General features: G+C 39.5%; 1 protein-coding gene across 14 annotated transcripts in view; it reads right to left on the reverse strand.

The window, feature by feature from the left end:
- The window catches only part of PPFIA1 (PTPRF interacting protein alpha 1), a 540,698-nt gene that overhangs the window by 343,506 nt on the left and 180,234 nt on the right, over nt 1-16,958 (reverse strand). For all 14 annotated transcript variants that reach the window (XM_069221888.1, XM_069221884.1, XM_069221890.1 and 11 more), the window contains exons 5-7: nt 12,992-13,066; nt 5,575-5,673; nt 5,203-5,424 (exon numbers count right to left, since the gene is read on the reverse strand). In XM_069221888.1, the coding sequence (XP_069077989.1) occupies nt 5,203-5,424; nt 5,575-5,673; nt 12,992-13,066 (396 nt within the window). The remainder of the gene's footprint in view (nt 1-5,202; nt 5,425-5,574; nt 5,674-12,991; nt 13,067-16,958) is intronic.

The raw sequence follows: 16,958 nt of genomic DNA on the forward strand, positions 1-16,958 counted from the left end.
TCCTTTGATAAGCATACGAGAGCCCTAACCTTCCACCTTCTTCCGTCTTCAGTATAATTAGGAATTATCTCCCATCTCTGCCTCTATCTTCCAGGAAAAGCTTACAGAAAGAAGCCTTAGTAACAGCTAGGCTTGACTAACATTTTATGTTGTTAGGTCTTGCAAAGTATCTGTTGCAGAGACTACAAGATGATGCAAAATGGAGCTGCCCTGCTTAATCCTTCGACTGAACCAGAAGATCTTCCATCCCTCAACGCTTGCTCGAGCTTCACTGGCTTATCACCGCCACAAAAAGTCTATTACATATATTGTGCCTGTGTCACAAAACCATTTTCACTCCTACATATGGAAGTTATATGTTACAATTATTTTCCTGATGCCTACCTGCACACACCTTCCACTCCAACATGTAATTTGATGGCTGTTTCTAGAGTTTAAAAACACCAGAATTCTGGCTCATTCATTTTTAGTGGTTGACGTCCAAGGCTTGGAACCTACTGCCTCTGCCTCTCCAGCCTCACCCCAATCTCATTAGTTTCAGATATCCTTTAAGAAAGCCCTTGTTTACAACTCTTAACACACCTGTTTTCTTTCTATGGTATTTGATTGCTCTTCGGTACTTTTTGGTTACCTTTTAGCACCACAACACTTCTTACTAAGATACTTGTGGGCTAAGAACAAGACCACCTCATTCCATTTTGTTTTATAAGAAGTGAGCTCTCAAGTAAGCCTATCTGGTCGTCATATTGTTTCAGACTGTTGAGTGTACAGAGATGGCTAATAAATTACCAGCTATGCTAACAAAGTTTGAATCTTTGTTGGAGTGATGTGAGAATGAAATACTGGTCTAGAATGACCTGCTAAGGAGCCTAGGTCAGAAAGATGGAAAGCATAATAATTTAAATGGGACAAACATCTAAAATTATATTCTTCACTTTGATATACTCATTACCATTTTATTCTTTAATTGAAAGCTCCCCTTAAAAAAAAAAAAAAAAATGAAAACCATGCCACAGATGGTCCCTTCTCCTCAATCAGTCGAAAGAAATAAAAGCACTTGCTCTCAAGATATTTGAGACACACAGGGGCACTTTAGCATACACAAGCGTAGGTCAAATTGAGACAAAGAACACAGAAATCTTAGGCCGTTCCTGGGATGGAAAGCCTTTACACCATCTCCAAAATTTACAAGCAAACAATTTACAGACAGGCAGTGATCCTAGCCAAAAAAAGCACATAATATTTTTGTTCTGAAAAAATCAACCATGAATAGTGAGTAAACACTCTGGCAACAAGGAGACAATAGCACAAGCTTTTCAATTACAAAGTATCTTTTCTGTTGGAATGGTTATGGAACACCAAATAAACTTAAAAATAAAAAAACTTCGAAAGTAACCAATACAGCTAGAAAGATAATGTATTACGCTTTGATTGTGAGGCTAAATAATTCAATACTATGATCTAATAAAGGGATATCCAAATTGAGCACATGGTCAATCATAGCTTAAAGAACACCAACATGTGTTATTATGCAGCCAACATAAGACTGTCAGTCCACTTTTTCCACCCAGGATGTGCAAAGATCAGTCTATCGTATAAGATACATGACATTTCCAGCAACTAAAGCCTCTTAGTCTGGAACTTTAGCCTGAGATGTGTCAGGTCTGTGCCACCGGACAAAGGTAGAATTGCAAATGGTATCCACTAGCCCTAGATTAGAACATTATTGCCTAGGCAACCTGGGATGCTGCAAATGCATCACCCAGTCACCTTGGTAACCTGTCAGTCAGCTCCTGGCCAGAGGTCAAGTGATATATACAGCAATGACTTGCCTGCTTAGACGCCTGCAGAAAAAAGTGAAAGCCAGGCTACACCGTAAGATATTACAAACAGTAGAAATGTATCAAATGCCACAATGCTTAAGGTCTGCAAAACCAAGGTTAAGATACAAATGGAGTGGCTCTCACCTTAAACATGTTGCTTCACACCCTGGTTTACCAGAAACAGAACATTTACTCTACTTAACAGCACAAGCCAACACAGGCACTTCATCAAGCTTCCACAACCGGAAGATGCTGGGAAATATCTTTAAATACCTCCCAAGCAACACTAGTAAAACTGTCACTCACCCACTAGTCACCAGCAAGTTGAACTATTGGAACACCCTCAACGCTGGGATCACCAAGCAACTCACTAGATGACTACAAACCATCCTGAACTCCCGCAGACAGAGTAATATACAACCTCCCACATAGAAACAACATCACACCACACACCTCAGGGAGCTCCATCAGTTCCGGGCACAGAAATATGCTCAATTTAAACTCCTTACAAATTCAATGTACTAGACAATTCAGGCTCTACCTACCTGAAAGGTTGCATATCCTTCCACCAACCACCCAGACACCTCCGCTCAGCAGAACTCCTACTTGCACACATTCCACGCATACAACAGAACCAGATCAGGAGATTGGGCTTTCTCCAACATCGCTCCGAAAACATTTTTGGCCTGCCACTCCACATCAGATGATCACAAGCAAACCAAAAACTCCAACTGATGTTTGACGTTCTCTACTAAAGAAGCAAGCCTGTGTTGTACACAATGTAAAGGGTAGAGCAAAGTCAACTATGCCTTGTTTACAAAGTTCAGTGACTTGTTTTAGCAATGTATTGCTTTTTTGACAAGTTATTCTTCTTGTTGCGTCTCCAAAGCCCTTTTATACTTCATTTGAAGCACTAGCCAATTACCTTTCAACTCTGGTCACAGTACCCATTGTTGCCTGCAGGCTTTGAAATTAGCAGCGTTATGATTTTAAGCAAGTCTCTAAATCACAATTGATTTCAGTCATCACTGTTTGTAAATCAAAGCCAGTTTGAAATAGGAGACTGAATTTAGTGGCGAGTCCTCTTTAAATGAAAATGATAAGAAGTAAAAAGTGTTGGTACCAATCATTTATCTAGCAGACAAATAAGCAAAATGAACTGTTTAACAATGCAGAGAAAGTGATGTGCTCTACCATGCTTATATGACTTCTTTGTTAACTATACGGTAACAGCAATTCAAATTAATTTCATATGTTGGGAACATCTTCTGGTGCCAATATACAGGGAGTGCAGAATTATTAGGCAAGTTGTATTTTTGAGGATTAATTTTATTATTGAACAACAACCATGTTCTCAATGAACCCAAAAAACTCATTAATATCAAAGCTGAATATTTTTGGAAGTAGTTTTTAGTTTGTTTTTAGTTTTAGCTATGTTAGGGGGATATCTGTGTGTGCAGGTGACTATTACTGTGCATAATTATTAGGCAACCTAACAAAAAAAATATATACCCATTTCAATTATTTATTATTACCAGTGAAACCAATATAACATCTCAACATTCACAAATATACATTTCTGACATTCAAAAACAAAACAAAAACAAATCAGTGACCAATATAGCCACCTTTCTTTGCAAGGACACTCAAAAGCCTGCCATCCATGGATTCTGTCAGTGTTTTGATCTGTTCACCATCAACATTGCGTGCAGCAGCAACCACAGCCTCCCAGACACTGTTCAGAGAGGTGTACTGTTTTCCCTCCTTGTAAATCTCACATTTGATGATGGACCACAGGTTCTCAATGGGGTTCAGATCAGGTGAATAAGGAGGCCATGTCATTAGATTTCCTTCTTTTATACCCTTTTTTGCCAGCCACGCTGTGGAGTACTTGGACGCGTGTGATGGAGCATTGTCCTGCATGAAAATCATGTTTTTCTTGAAGGATGCAGACTTCTTCCTGTACCACTGCTTGAAGAAGGTGTCTTCCAGGAACTGGCAGTAGGACTGGGAGTTGAGCTTGACTCCATCCTCAACCCGAAAAGGCCCCACAAGCTCATCTTTGATGATACCAGCCCAAACCAGTACTCCACCTCCACCTTGCTGGCGTCTGAGTCGGACTGGAGCTCTCTGCCCTTTACCAATCCAGCCACGGGCCCATCCATCTGGCCCATCAAGACTCACTCTCATTTCATCAGTCCATAAAACCTTAGAAGAATCAGTCTTGAGATATTTCTTGGCCCAGTCTTGACGTTTCAGCTTGTGTGTCTTGTTCAGTGGTGGTCGTCTTTCAGCCTTTCTTACCTTGGCCATGTCTCTGAGTATTGCACACCTTGTGCTTTTGGGCACTCCAGTGATGTTGCAGCTCTGAAATATGGCCAAACTGGTGGCAAATGGCATTGTGGCAGCTGCACGCTTGACTTTTCTCAGTTCATGGGCAGTTATTTTGCGCCTTGGTTTTTCCACACGCTTCTTGCGACCCTGTTGACTATTTTGAATGAAACGCTTGATTGTTCGATGATCACGCTTCAGAAGCTTTGCAATTTTAAGAGTGCTGCATCCCTCTGCAAGATATCTCACTATTTTTGACTTTTCTGAGCCTGTCAAGTCCTTCTTTTGACCCATTTTGCCAAAGGAAAGGAAGTTGCCTAATAATTATGCACACCTGATATAGGGTGTTGATGTCATTAGACCACACCCCTTCTCATTACAGAGATGCACATCACCTAATATGCCTAATTGGTAGTAGGCTTTCGAGCCTATACATCTTGGAGTAAGACAACATGCATAAAGAGGATAATGTGGTCAAAATACTCATTTGCCTAATAATTCTGCACTCCCTGTAATGAGAGAATGAGGCCAATTAGTGGAGGCCGAAGGCAGAATTTAAGGTGATAGTCAAAGATAAAAGCACATAATGAGAATAACAGACAATCAGAATTACTAATCTGCTCTAATTTACAATGACACTATAAAAACCCAGAATGTTCCAGCGATAGCCACTTATTGAATTGCCCAACACAGATGAATCATGATCAGAATCCTGCGGAAGGAAGGGGTGAACTTGAGGGCTGTAGGGCATGGGAAAGGGGCAGATATGCAGAAACATGCAGGAAGGAAACCTGGAGGGGAAAGATGGAGGCATGTAAGCCAGCGATGAGATGAGCAAAGGGAGGAAGAGGAAAGGATAATGGGATGGATGCCGTAAGAGAGAAGGAGGAGTAGGATGGTTGGTAGAGAGTTTAAAGAGGGTTAAGAAAAATTAAAGGAGGGGCACACAATGGAAGAAGAGAGGGGAAATGGAGAAAGCAGTGACCTCAATAACACCACCTTGAATTTACTACCAAGAAACAGCAGTTGATATTTTTATTTTTCTCACCTCTCTAACATCTCGTTGAAGTTTTGTATTAATTTCTTCAGATTTAATCAAATCTTTCCTTGCTGTGTCAAGATCTTCCTCAAGCTCCGTTACTCTACTAGAAAGAGCAGCAAGACGTTCTTTCATTTGGTTTTGCTCCTTGGTTTGTTTCTCAATGGTATCTTGAAGCTCGATTACTTTGCCAAGATCTTCATCATGATTCAGTGAGCCATCAGAAGATCGCTGTTCGAAAATAATCAAGAAACCATGAATTACGTGGTCACAACTGCAAGAATGAAAACCCAGTTGCAGCATTACAACTAACTCAAACATTCACGTTTATAACGAACAAGGCCTTCAAAATCCTTGAAACACTAAAATAGCCATGCCTACCTTTCCATTGGTGGTTGGTGAGCTTTCAGACTCATGGTTTAATTCAATAATTCCATCCGAAAATATCTTCTTGTTATTCTGTTCCCTTGTGATCATCAACTAAAACCAAAATGTACATATTGGCAGAAATGAGAAAGCTATTAAATTAACAGTTATATGGAGTCCTGCACAGGTTATCAGTAGTAAAAAAAGAAGAAAAAAAAATATGTATCTTCAAAATTGGCATATTCAAACAGTAAAATCAGTTGTATGTCTAGGCCTTCCCATTCCTAGAATTAAGATTAGGCGACTACCCTCTAGATGAAAGAAGGCACTGAGAATTTTGTGGGCTCACCTGTGATACTAGAACAAATAATTTTTGTAGGTAATAAATGTGTAACTGCAGCATCCTACACAGAAACAATTAAACAACAAGATATGTAAGTATAGAGTCCAAACGTCCAAAATAACTAATGTTACAGCTTACCAACTTCAAGTGACTAGGACAATATGAAGGATAAACACTGAATGATCTGAGACAATGAGCAAGAGTGCCTGAGAACTGCAACTGAGAACTAGGCACATGGTTCATCAAGCAACAGCTGGGGCTACCGAAAACAGGTTTGTCAAAAAAGCATTTTTATATAAATAATAATTTATCACTGGCTACAATAAACCATGTAAACACTTCAGGATAATATTTTAAACGCTTGTGTGAACTCCTCGGAAGCAGAAGGACCACCATACTTTTTGCTTTCCTTAGAATCTTTATATTTTCAGGGTACATGAAGAGCGGTACGTGTTGTGCAAGAGCTGCTGCATGGGAAATGCATCACCAGCAAGCAAGTAGGATCAGATTGTATAATCCCAGCGGGTAGTAAGAAACAATTGTGGGGCAATGTTGGTTTTCCTGTTTCTAGGGCCGCATTTGTGTAGAAATTCAGCTGTAGTTTACCCTTCCTGGTTTAATGTTGGCTATGAGCAAAATGCCCGACTTAAGGGAACATGCTTTTGTAAATAAAAAAGTTTGAAACAGACTAAAACATATAAACTTAATTTTCCCTCTTTTATCCCTCCATTATCCTATTTCAATCCAACTAACAAACTTGCATGTCTACCGCACAAATGAACTCATATTTCTCTATACTAATCCACCACTAATCCTTTTTGGGTTCCGAAGCAGCGTGCTACTCAATGAAAACCATTTAGCGCCTCCTCATGGGTAGTAAGCATTATATAAATACAATTACAATTTTAAGCATTTCAATATAAAAACCAAATGGTTATGCAAATACCTACTCATTCCTATTGGTAAAAATGTAACAGCTGCAATTTGATTAACACGTTCTCTCTTAGTATGGTCCGTTCTTTGCATTGATGAACGTCCTTCACTTGGGAAGAAAACAATGGCTTGAATATGCAAATTGAAATGGCAAATTAAGAATAGTTACGTTTTTAGGGAATTCCCAAACAGATGCTGATCTAGTTCATTCAGAATATAAAAACCACAGGAAAGCAATAAACTTCTACGTCAACATGATGGCAAGTCTGAACAGGCCTCAAATCTATCTTCCTTACTCAGTACATCTGTACCATGAAGATTTGTCTAAGAAAGTCCCCATGTTTCCTACAAGACTGGAACACCTGGCACAGGCGATGGCTGGTACTAGATCCAAGCTGAGGCGAACTACACCATCAGAATCAATACACAAGGTTTTCGTATTTCCTGTGGAGTTTGACTAGAAGTAACATGAAAGACTTTGCTTACCATAAAGCTGACACTTTCAAATTCTAGGTGAGAAGGCCAAGGACTCATACCCAAAAACTCTTATTGTGCAACACAACACAGAAGTTCTGTATCTGTGAAGTCCCTTAAGGCACCAATAAGGAATTCACATGGCCTTAGGGTCACAAGTGAGAAACACTGTTTAAACAAAATGACAAATGGTGCTCTGAATACAGTGATAAGATACCGCTCATTTGCCTACAAGAACCCTGCGGCAATCACAAAAAAAAAAAAAAAGAAGAACAGAAGCGTGAACATCCATTTCTCAAAGGTAGTGGGAATCCTAATCTTTTTTTAGAGGGGTAGACAGACTTCTCACAAGCTTACCAAACTCCTCCCAAAACAGACGCAATATATCAAAATAATATTGCAGTTTCATGCCACATACTCATGAGCGTATAGGCACTTCTCTTATTTGGGCAGCTGCCAGGCTCTACAAGCGTTCTGCCACTTGTAGTGCTCATATTTTATATTTAAAAAAGTGAAAGCGAAAGTTCCACACAGGAATGGTGAAGTCCTAATTACTACTGAGTAAAAACCGTACTTGAACCTTTGTGTACTGGCAAATTCACCCTGAAATGTTATTAAGATTGCTATACTGCCAAAAAGCATGAAATGTAGATAGAAAGATTTGCAGGAATGAGGAGCTGAAATTAATTTAAAATACCACACTGATTGTGCATCACCATGGCCCTTCCCACTTTATCAGCACTGAGTGGAGAAAGAACACTGAAAATAGCCGAACACTTGTGGAGGCTGGCAGCTGTGGCAAATAAAGTTTAAGTGACCCTGCCTTAAAGAGTGTGCTGCCAAAATCTGCTATAGCAAATGATACAGATTATGTATCAAGAAAAGAATTAAAGTGTCTGGATTAGGGGCCTAAATAGTGCTCATAGGATTGATTTTGGATGTAAGAGTCATTGACAATTTAAAAAGAAAAAGAAAAGTAAAATTGAGGGTTGTTTTTCCCTGTTGTTTTAAAGGTTTGTTTTAAAGGTAAAAATGACATTTTTGATCCAGGTCTGGCTTACTGGACAAATGTATTCACTGTTCCAACTGGCATTTGTTATTTTGTTAGAGGTTTGAATTCCAGAAGATCCACTCAGACTTTTATTGTTTTCTTGTAAAAGTGACAAATAGAGTACCACTAAGTTAGTTAACAAACAGTTGAGGTGTAGTGCCAAAATACTCCTTGTAGTGAATGTTAGGTGAATACCACATGCATCAGTTATAAAGAATGGAATTCTAGACTTGAAAAAAGAGACACTCCGAGACGTCCTGCTCTGTATTTCAGTGAGTTGCCTGCAGGCAACAAAGGCCTTTGTTATCGTTTATGAAACGGAGCATGCTCATTAACTTTGATACTCATAGAAGTCAATACTACATCAATGCAACTGATATTAGCTTTTCACCATTATCTTCCAATGCTTGCATTCAGGACCAAGCAATCTAATGATTGGGCTAAGGCCAGCATTTTTAGCTCTCGGCATACTCTAAACTGACAGCATAGGAAAAAGTATGTTTTCTTTGTCTAACACTCAATCTACCCCTGATGTAAGAACAACTGAAAACTGCTGAAATATTTCCTAGCACACCTGTTCGACGAAGGTTCTTGTAAATATTCAATTCACATTTATGTTTGGCTAAGGAACTTCCTTTTTGATTTCGGATAATACTTGTAATATGGTCTTGCTTACCGAGACCTAGCTTCACACAACACCTTGGTCCACATTTAACAATAGTCCCAGATACAGATACCATTCTTTGTCAAAACAGGAAGAAGAGAACTGAGAAATGGCTGACTTAGTATATAAATCATACCTAAATGTGTCAATGATGGTCTTCAAGAGATCGCCCTGGATGGGGTGATAGTAGCTTGCGGCACAACATCAAATTATGTACCCATTCGTTTTTTTGTTGATTTATAGCGTTGATTTATATTATATTTCCCCACAACAAGTTTTAGAACCTTTTATTGATCTGGTTGTTACTAATGTACAGAAAGGAGACAACATCATTGTTTTCAGCAATTTTACTATTACAACAGATGAGCCCCATTACAGCCCCACAGATTACTTCTTAGGAGGTATGTCAGTATTTGTGTTTATATAGAAGCTCTCCTCTCTAAGGCTTGTGATAAGTTTAATTCTGTCCCAGCATCAGAGGCGTTTAATCAACAATGGGTAGCTTTCACTCCCAGGGTGGCACCAAATAGACTGTAAAATAACAAATTAAGAATTTGTCTTTCAAATAATTTTGATTTGCATGTTTCCTCACATGAAAGAATAAGGCCATCTGTAATCTCGTACTGTTGCTAATGCATGATTCCCATCAAAATAAGGAGCAGAGAGATTTAAGATTAGGCAGGCAGAGATGGCATAACACGATGCAAGAGTGCACTATATATTTGTGCCCAACCGGGACTCTACAAACGATGTCTCCGAGACCATAACTTCTTTCCTAAAGTACTTGCTTTGCACCCAGCACCCCAAAAGCTTTATTTCAGGTTGTCTCAAAACTCACTAGAGTATGATTGTATAAAACATATGCTATTCCCAATCCCTGTGTTTACCTTAATCTGTGAAACAAAGAAGAACATTCATGAAAACATTTAAGGGCCTGATTATTTGAGGGACGGCACTTAATTTGTCAAGGTGGCAGAGGACATTAAGACAGACTAACAGGTCAAATTAAGAGATGACTATTGACCCATCTCTGTACAATGTAAAGACCTGCAGTCACACTACTTCCATTCAATGTACAAAATGTTTAGTGGATGGCAACCTTCTAGTTTAATATAAATTTACAGAATGATTCTGCAGGGAAGATGACAAAAAGGATTTTTAACAGCAAATTATTTAGTAAGGGGTCTAAGTATCCTCCCTTGCCATTAAGAGATTGTGTAGCTGCAGCTCCATTAATTACAAGCTTGAGCGCAGCACATCTTCGAGGTCTTTATACCTGGATACCAGTACAGTTGATGGTTCCTGTTCTGCATACCTACCACAATAAAGGCAGTACACCAGTATCCTTTGCTCATTAAGTGTTTTTTTGAAAGTCTATCCCTTCCTTGTTATCCCGTGGAATCCCAGTTACAACGCATATGAGTCAAAACGTCAACATTGAAATAAATTATGAGCTTGATAGAGACTGACAGTTACAGGGCAAAATAAGGAGTTCACAAATTGCCCCCTTTTGTCTAACTTTGAACATAATAGTTCACAGGCTGTTACAATTCTTAAATATAGTGCGTCTGGCTCAGTGTTGTGTTGTGTTGTGTTGTGTTGTAAGCCACTACGCAGTCTGCTGAGGGGTATGCTTAGACCACTTGCTAAATACATTTTTGTTAAAAATCCTTTTTTGTTACCTTCACAGCAGACTCATTGTGAAATTATATAAGTAACATACCTAGAGTCTGAGACTTACTGGGTCCACCTCATGTATATTTATTCTGTTTTGATGACAATTCACCCAACATTTTCAAAGGTTTGGTTTTTCAGAAACAAGCTCTAGAAGGAAGAGTTTTGCCAGGGTGTGTAATTTTCTTTCTATCTCTCATTAAGCTGTTCCTGGTGATGACAGAAAAAACATTTGCCTGTCCACTCCAAGTAGGACTGGCAATTTAATGTCCTTCCTCCAACAGCCCTACTCCTTTTGGGCCACCCGAGGACGCTTTTGATCATCGGAGCTAACAGGGGTTCCATCAATACATAAATCATGTGTAAATGAGGGTTAAGTGTTTGCAGCCGAGTAGACTAGCCAAACTCATCCTCATCCTGGGTGATTTGTTAGACCTAATTCTTCATCTTCTAATGAAGTCTGTGAGGTCTTTATCAGAAACTTCTGAAAGAGACCTTTCTGAGGTGCTTTTTTTTTTTTTAATTGAAATTGGGCTCCCCTGATTTTATTTGCCCAGTGGAAATTTTGAAATTGATCTCTTGGCCACTATTCTGGTCATCAATTTTATCCTTAATTGCTCTTTCCCTTCCAGTATCATCGCATAGGGATGCAAAGACCTTTTTGAAAAAGCCCAATCTTGATCCTGCAGTCAAGGTCAATTGAATGCCCATTCCCCTTTAGCCTGCAGTATTCAGGATTAACAAGACATTCCTTGCCCGCTGGCTAGCTGGGAGAGCAGCATTTTCTAGGTATTAGCCAAATGAGCTACAAGGCAGGCATATGGACAGAACGTATATTGGTTTCTGTTAAATGATCTTATAACGGATCTTGCTCTTGGCTTTCCCACCTGCCTCACCCTATGTGACCAACTAGCAGCATCTGTCTCCAATTTTTCCCTCATTTCAATCTAAATATATAACAGTTTCTGGTATTAAATAGAGTTCATCACTTTCCCCTATACTTTTTAATGTCTATATCAGCCATCTAGCTAATATTATTGATGCAGAGTGGTTTCTTATGTAGGGGACACAGCTTATTCTAACTCTCAAACCACTCTCTCAGATTGATGGTGTGCATTGCGACCACCCTGTGAAGCACTGTTGTTAGATCATAGTAATCCCCGATATTCATTTTTTGCCCCTCCAATCTGTGAGGAGCACCTATGCCAGGGCAAAAAGTAAAAAGTCTAGAATTCAGGCTTGATAAGGACCTTTCCCTAGTTACTCAGATTAATGCACGGCCTTCCAAATGAGAATTTGTAAGAACATGACACCTTTTATCCCCCCCTCATCCAACAACTCAATGGTGGACGTGGCTACCAGTTCTAGGGTGGACCATTCTAGTGCCTCTTATTTGGGATTCTTTCTGCATCTACACGAAGGCTGCAAAGGTTCTGAAACATGGACGTAAGGCAAATATACAATATAGGGAAGTACGATAGGGTCTTTGAAGAAAGAGCAATCCTCCAAGGGCTCCCAGTTGAATATTGCGTTTATGAACCAGGCCCACCCATTTTCCTGAAGTTGTTACCTAGATACACTCGGATCTTGTACATCATCTTTGTTGACTATAACTTTGCTTTGCCAGAGCCCTACTGAGTAGTGGCCTTTTCTATCAAAGTACTCGCCTTCTGGAATGCTCTTTATCTCACTCACTTAAAAAAATAAAAACTTTACTGATTAGAAAAGCTCTCAAACCTCCTTTTCTATAAAGCTCACTTCTTATGCTATTAAAGGGTCTAGTGCAATGAAGCAAATGGGTTGCTGTATTGTGCTTTATAAGAATTTCATTCTTTCATGCCTTCATTTTATGTTGAGAATTTTAATTAAGGAGGTGTAGAGCTGAGGTGGTATTGGTGCATGTGATGACAGCCAGGGAGTGCACACTGAAGCTTACAATGAGCATGGAAGAATATCAACAATAGCAAATGATAATCCTTGACAAAAGGTAGGGAAATGCCCATCAGATATAAACTTGGAAAAAGAGACAATCGTATGCAAAATTATGTTACTTTTCAGGGACAGTGGTTCACTGTGGAGCAAAACTTAAAGAATATGTCGTAGGATGTAAATGTGTTCATAAATAGGTGGCCCGTGTAAGAATCTATAAGGGCAGTACTATGCTGGGGATACAAAGCAGACTCAGTTTTAGAAAAACAACAATACGTTAAAAACAATTAGGAAGTACATAAAGTGTCTATGTAAACAATGTTTGAAAGTTACCTAAAAGCATACATGATCCAAAGAGACCTACCTCTTTATGAGTAGCTCCAAGTTCTTCTTCCAGCAAGCTACACCTTTCTAGTGCTACGCGCAATCTTTCTCTCACCTGAAAAAACAAAGCAATTATTAGCACATACAAGTGAGCACGTTTTCACCATAAAGTGGCTTTCCAAATCAGAACTACAGAGCACGACCGAAGAGCATGGTCGACACTTCTTGCTTTACCTATAACCCATTCTATCAAGCAAAAAAAAACACAATGTAGCGCTACAGCAGTTTTTCATTTATTTTTGGGGATACAGCGGGAGTGGTTGTAACACTTTAAAGGGACCAGCCACTGTAGGGAATAAAAAATAATAAAAAAACAGGATCTCTTTACGCAGTCACAGATCTCTAACAATTGCAATAATAATAAGCCTTTTATAGTGTGGGTGTTGTAACAGAACATTAGTAAGTAGGTGTTTCGGATTCTGGGTTGGGATGACATGGGTGCAGAGAGAAGAGAACACGCAGCAGGTGGATAGTGCAGCAGGGCTGGTTTGTGGAGTGGAACCACTACAATTATGCCAACTAACAGGCAACCTGTTGTGAAATATACCTTTTGTATGACTGATGTACCACTTCAGATCACATCCTATCAGAGACTATGGGCCTGATTACGATGTTGGCGGATGGTATACTCTATCACAAACGTGACAGCTATCCCGCCCGCTGTATTACAAGTTCCATTATATCCTATGGAACTTGTAAAATGGCAAGCTGTATCTCTGGCACGTTTGTGACGGAGTATAGCATCCGCCAACATCGTAATTAGGCCTTATGTGCTGAATCTCTAATGATTAGTGAAATCCAAGCAAACAGAAAAAATTGTTTAGCATATGAAATTTATGACGTCAAATGTAACATCCCTGCATACACAGTCCAAGACCTTAAGTACCTGTGATTTTGGTCACATGTGCTGGTTGAAAAGACCTTTCTGGAAGCATTCTTTCATCTTCGAGTTATTTTCTGAGTTTGGAATTAAATGTCTCACTGCTTCGTGAGGAGGCCAAGAATTTCAGGTAAGATTTTCTCAAAAAATCCCTGCTGCCATTTATGTTTTTTTATTATCATCTTGGGAGTACACAGGAAAGATTTGGTTGCCACAAGCTGATGCTATTCGAGCCTCAATAGTCATAGCATTTCCATACTGAGTGTCATTCACAGACAGAATAAAATATTACATCTGTTATAGTTTGTTCTCATTTCTGGTGAACAGTGGACTTGTCCTTGTAGGGTCAAATGTATTCTTAGAACACTGTCATTGAGGAAGCAAATAGTCACAATCACAAAATAAGCCCTCCCTCAAGTAGTCCGTCCACCTAATAGTAAACCTTTTAAGAAATGGATAGAATGAAATAAATATTTCCTAAATATTTTTCTGCCATCAATGAAGGGTACCTAATACCCAATTACAAAACAACACCCCTAGGCAAATTACTAAAAAACACTTTCATATACATACATACCATTACCCTTCAAATTCTTTCCCAAAAATTATTTTTAATCATAATTTATCACATAAATAAATTCATTTAATTCAATTCATAACCCCACATTCTATCATAGAAAAAAGAGAAAGAAACCCAGTGTAAAAGATGTAAAGTGCTCATGTGCAATAGTAAAGAAAAAGGAATTGGAACCCTCAAAACATTCCAAGAAGCAACTTTTTTTTCTTTTTTTTTTTTAAACGTACACTTAAGACAAAAAAGCCTGTTGGTTCAACTTTTCACCACATTTAAATCAACACATTATTTCTCCAGGAAAATTATATATATATGGAGTCCTATCACCCATTCTAAATTCTCTCCACAAATAGTCCAAACCAATCCAGGCAAGAGCAATATCGTAGACGTTTCGACCCCTAAACGCTCCTGGGCCAAATCAATGCTCCATCAGGGTCTTCATCAGGACTGATAGATAGGGGAGCCAAAAACCACCATAAAATATAATCTCCTTCACCAAAACATCCTTCCGGAGTCCAACATCCTCCATTCAAAAAAATGCGCACTCATTTCCATATTTAAGGTGTCCATAATCCTTCCCTCAGTTCTTTTAAACTTTAAGACCACCTCTTCTGTTTCAATTTCACATCCTTTCCTTTACAATAACTGATTCCTTTGCGGACCACTTTTTTTACTCTAATATCTAATACCAGCCAAGCAAAAGAAAATGAGCTTACTGCATTCTGTGGTACTTCAGGGAATTAAAGTTTATGAGATACTGCCTTATCAATTGTAAATTTGGAGATTTGGAAGAAGGTCTTATTAGAGACCAACTTGTAATGCACACATGCAAAGGATTGACCGGAAAATACATTTTAGCTATTGTTCGCAAAGGAGAAATGCCTGGAAGGTGTGAGAATGTGTTTAAGTCTGAGACCAAAGATAGTGTGTGCGATGTGATTGGAGAGCATTCAACGGAAATGTTTTCTTTGTAGCTCTCCACGTCAACGAGGACTTTACAATGGAATGGCTCCACACACAACTCCGTCTGAAGTCATCAGAGCCATAAGAAGTCCTTGCTGGCATGCTGACGTCATTTTCACTCACTTTTTTTTCTATGCCTTTGAGGCGGACATGAGGAACACCAACATAGCAAACACAGCATGTACGAACTCAAGGATTTATAAACATTTATTTATATATAAAAATACATTCTGTTATCACAATTAGCAACATATATAGAACATATACAAACAACTTTCTTCTTAGTATATCCGGACAGGCAACAGGGAGGCAGGTGGGTCAGTGAGGAATCCACAGGCAGATACTATATCCACCAGAAAAAGCGTTACCAATGGTAAGTAACTTGTTCTGATGGCTACATCTACCTGTGGATTCCTCACCTTTTGAGTAGGGTCTCAAAGCAGTCCTGCACTCGGAGGAGGGTGCCCGTCTGTCGATACCAAGAAATCCTGTAGCACTGAATGGGCAAAAAGGCCATCCCTTCTCACTTCTGAGTCCAAGAAGTAATGTCTTGCAAAAGTGTGGGGGGAAGCCCAAGTTGCTGCCTTGCAAATGTCAACAACAGGTGCATCTCTAGCCAAAGTAGCAGACTTAGCCCTGGCCGATTAAGCTCTAATACTCTAGGGAGGTTCTTTCTTTGCCAATACATAACATATTTTGATGCAGAGTACGACCCATCTTGACAATGTTCTTTTGTGGACAGGTTTGCCCCTTCATCTTGCCGACGTAGCCGATAAACAACTGATCATCTGTCCTAAATTCGCTCGTCCTGTCCACGTAGAAGCTCAAAATAGTCTTCGAATCCAGACAATGCAGCCTTTCCTCTCATTAGAGGCAGGAAAGACACCCTGGTTCTCAGATCCGCCTTGTTGGCATGAAAAGTGGTAAAAGGGGATTTAACACTCAGAGCTTGCATCTCCCTAAAACATCTAACTGACTTGATTGCTACTGGAGAAGCAGTCTTTATGGTAAGGAGCCTCAACGGGCAACTATGTAAAGGATCAAAGGGTGTACTCATCACTTACGATAAAACTAAATTTAAAACCCACTGAGGCATGATGAACGGAATGGGAGGATACATTAGTTAAACCTTTAGTTAATCTTTAAACTATAGGGGACTTAAACAATGAGGGTTGATCAGGTAAAACAAATAAATGTTGACAGTTCAGAAAACTAACTCTTCCATGTTGCAACTTCACAACCTTGCTGTGCCAAGGAAAGAGCAAATTACAAAACATTGGAAAAGTGCGCCTTTAAAGGGTCAACATGTCTGTCTTCACACCAGCTAACAAACTTGGCCCATCTACCAGTATAGACAGTTTTGGTAGAGTGTTGCCTGGCGGACAGAATAACCTCCACCACATCCGCAGGAAGAGAAAAGGAATTCAGGTTTCCCCATGCAATCTCCAGGCATGTAGGTGCAGGCTCTGGAGGTAGGGGTGTAGAACCCCTGCGACAGTGAGCAAAGTATACCTTATGAGGGAGACAGAG

Source organism: Pleurodeles waltl, chromosome 3_1 (genome assembly GCF_031143425.1).
Source record: "Pleurodeles waltl isolate 20211129_DDA chromosome 3_1, aPleWal1.hap1.20221129, whole genome shotgun sequence".
Classification (NCBI taxonomy): domain Eukaryota; kingdom Metazoa; phylum Chordata; class Amphibia; order Caudata; family Salamandridae; genus Pleurodeles; species Pleurodeles waltl.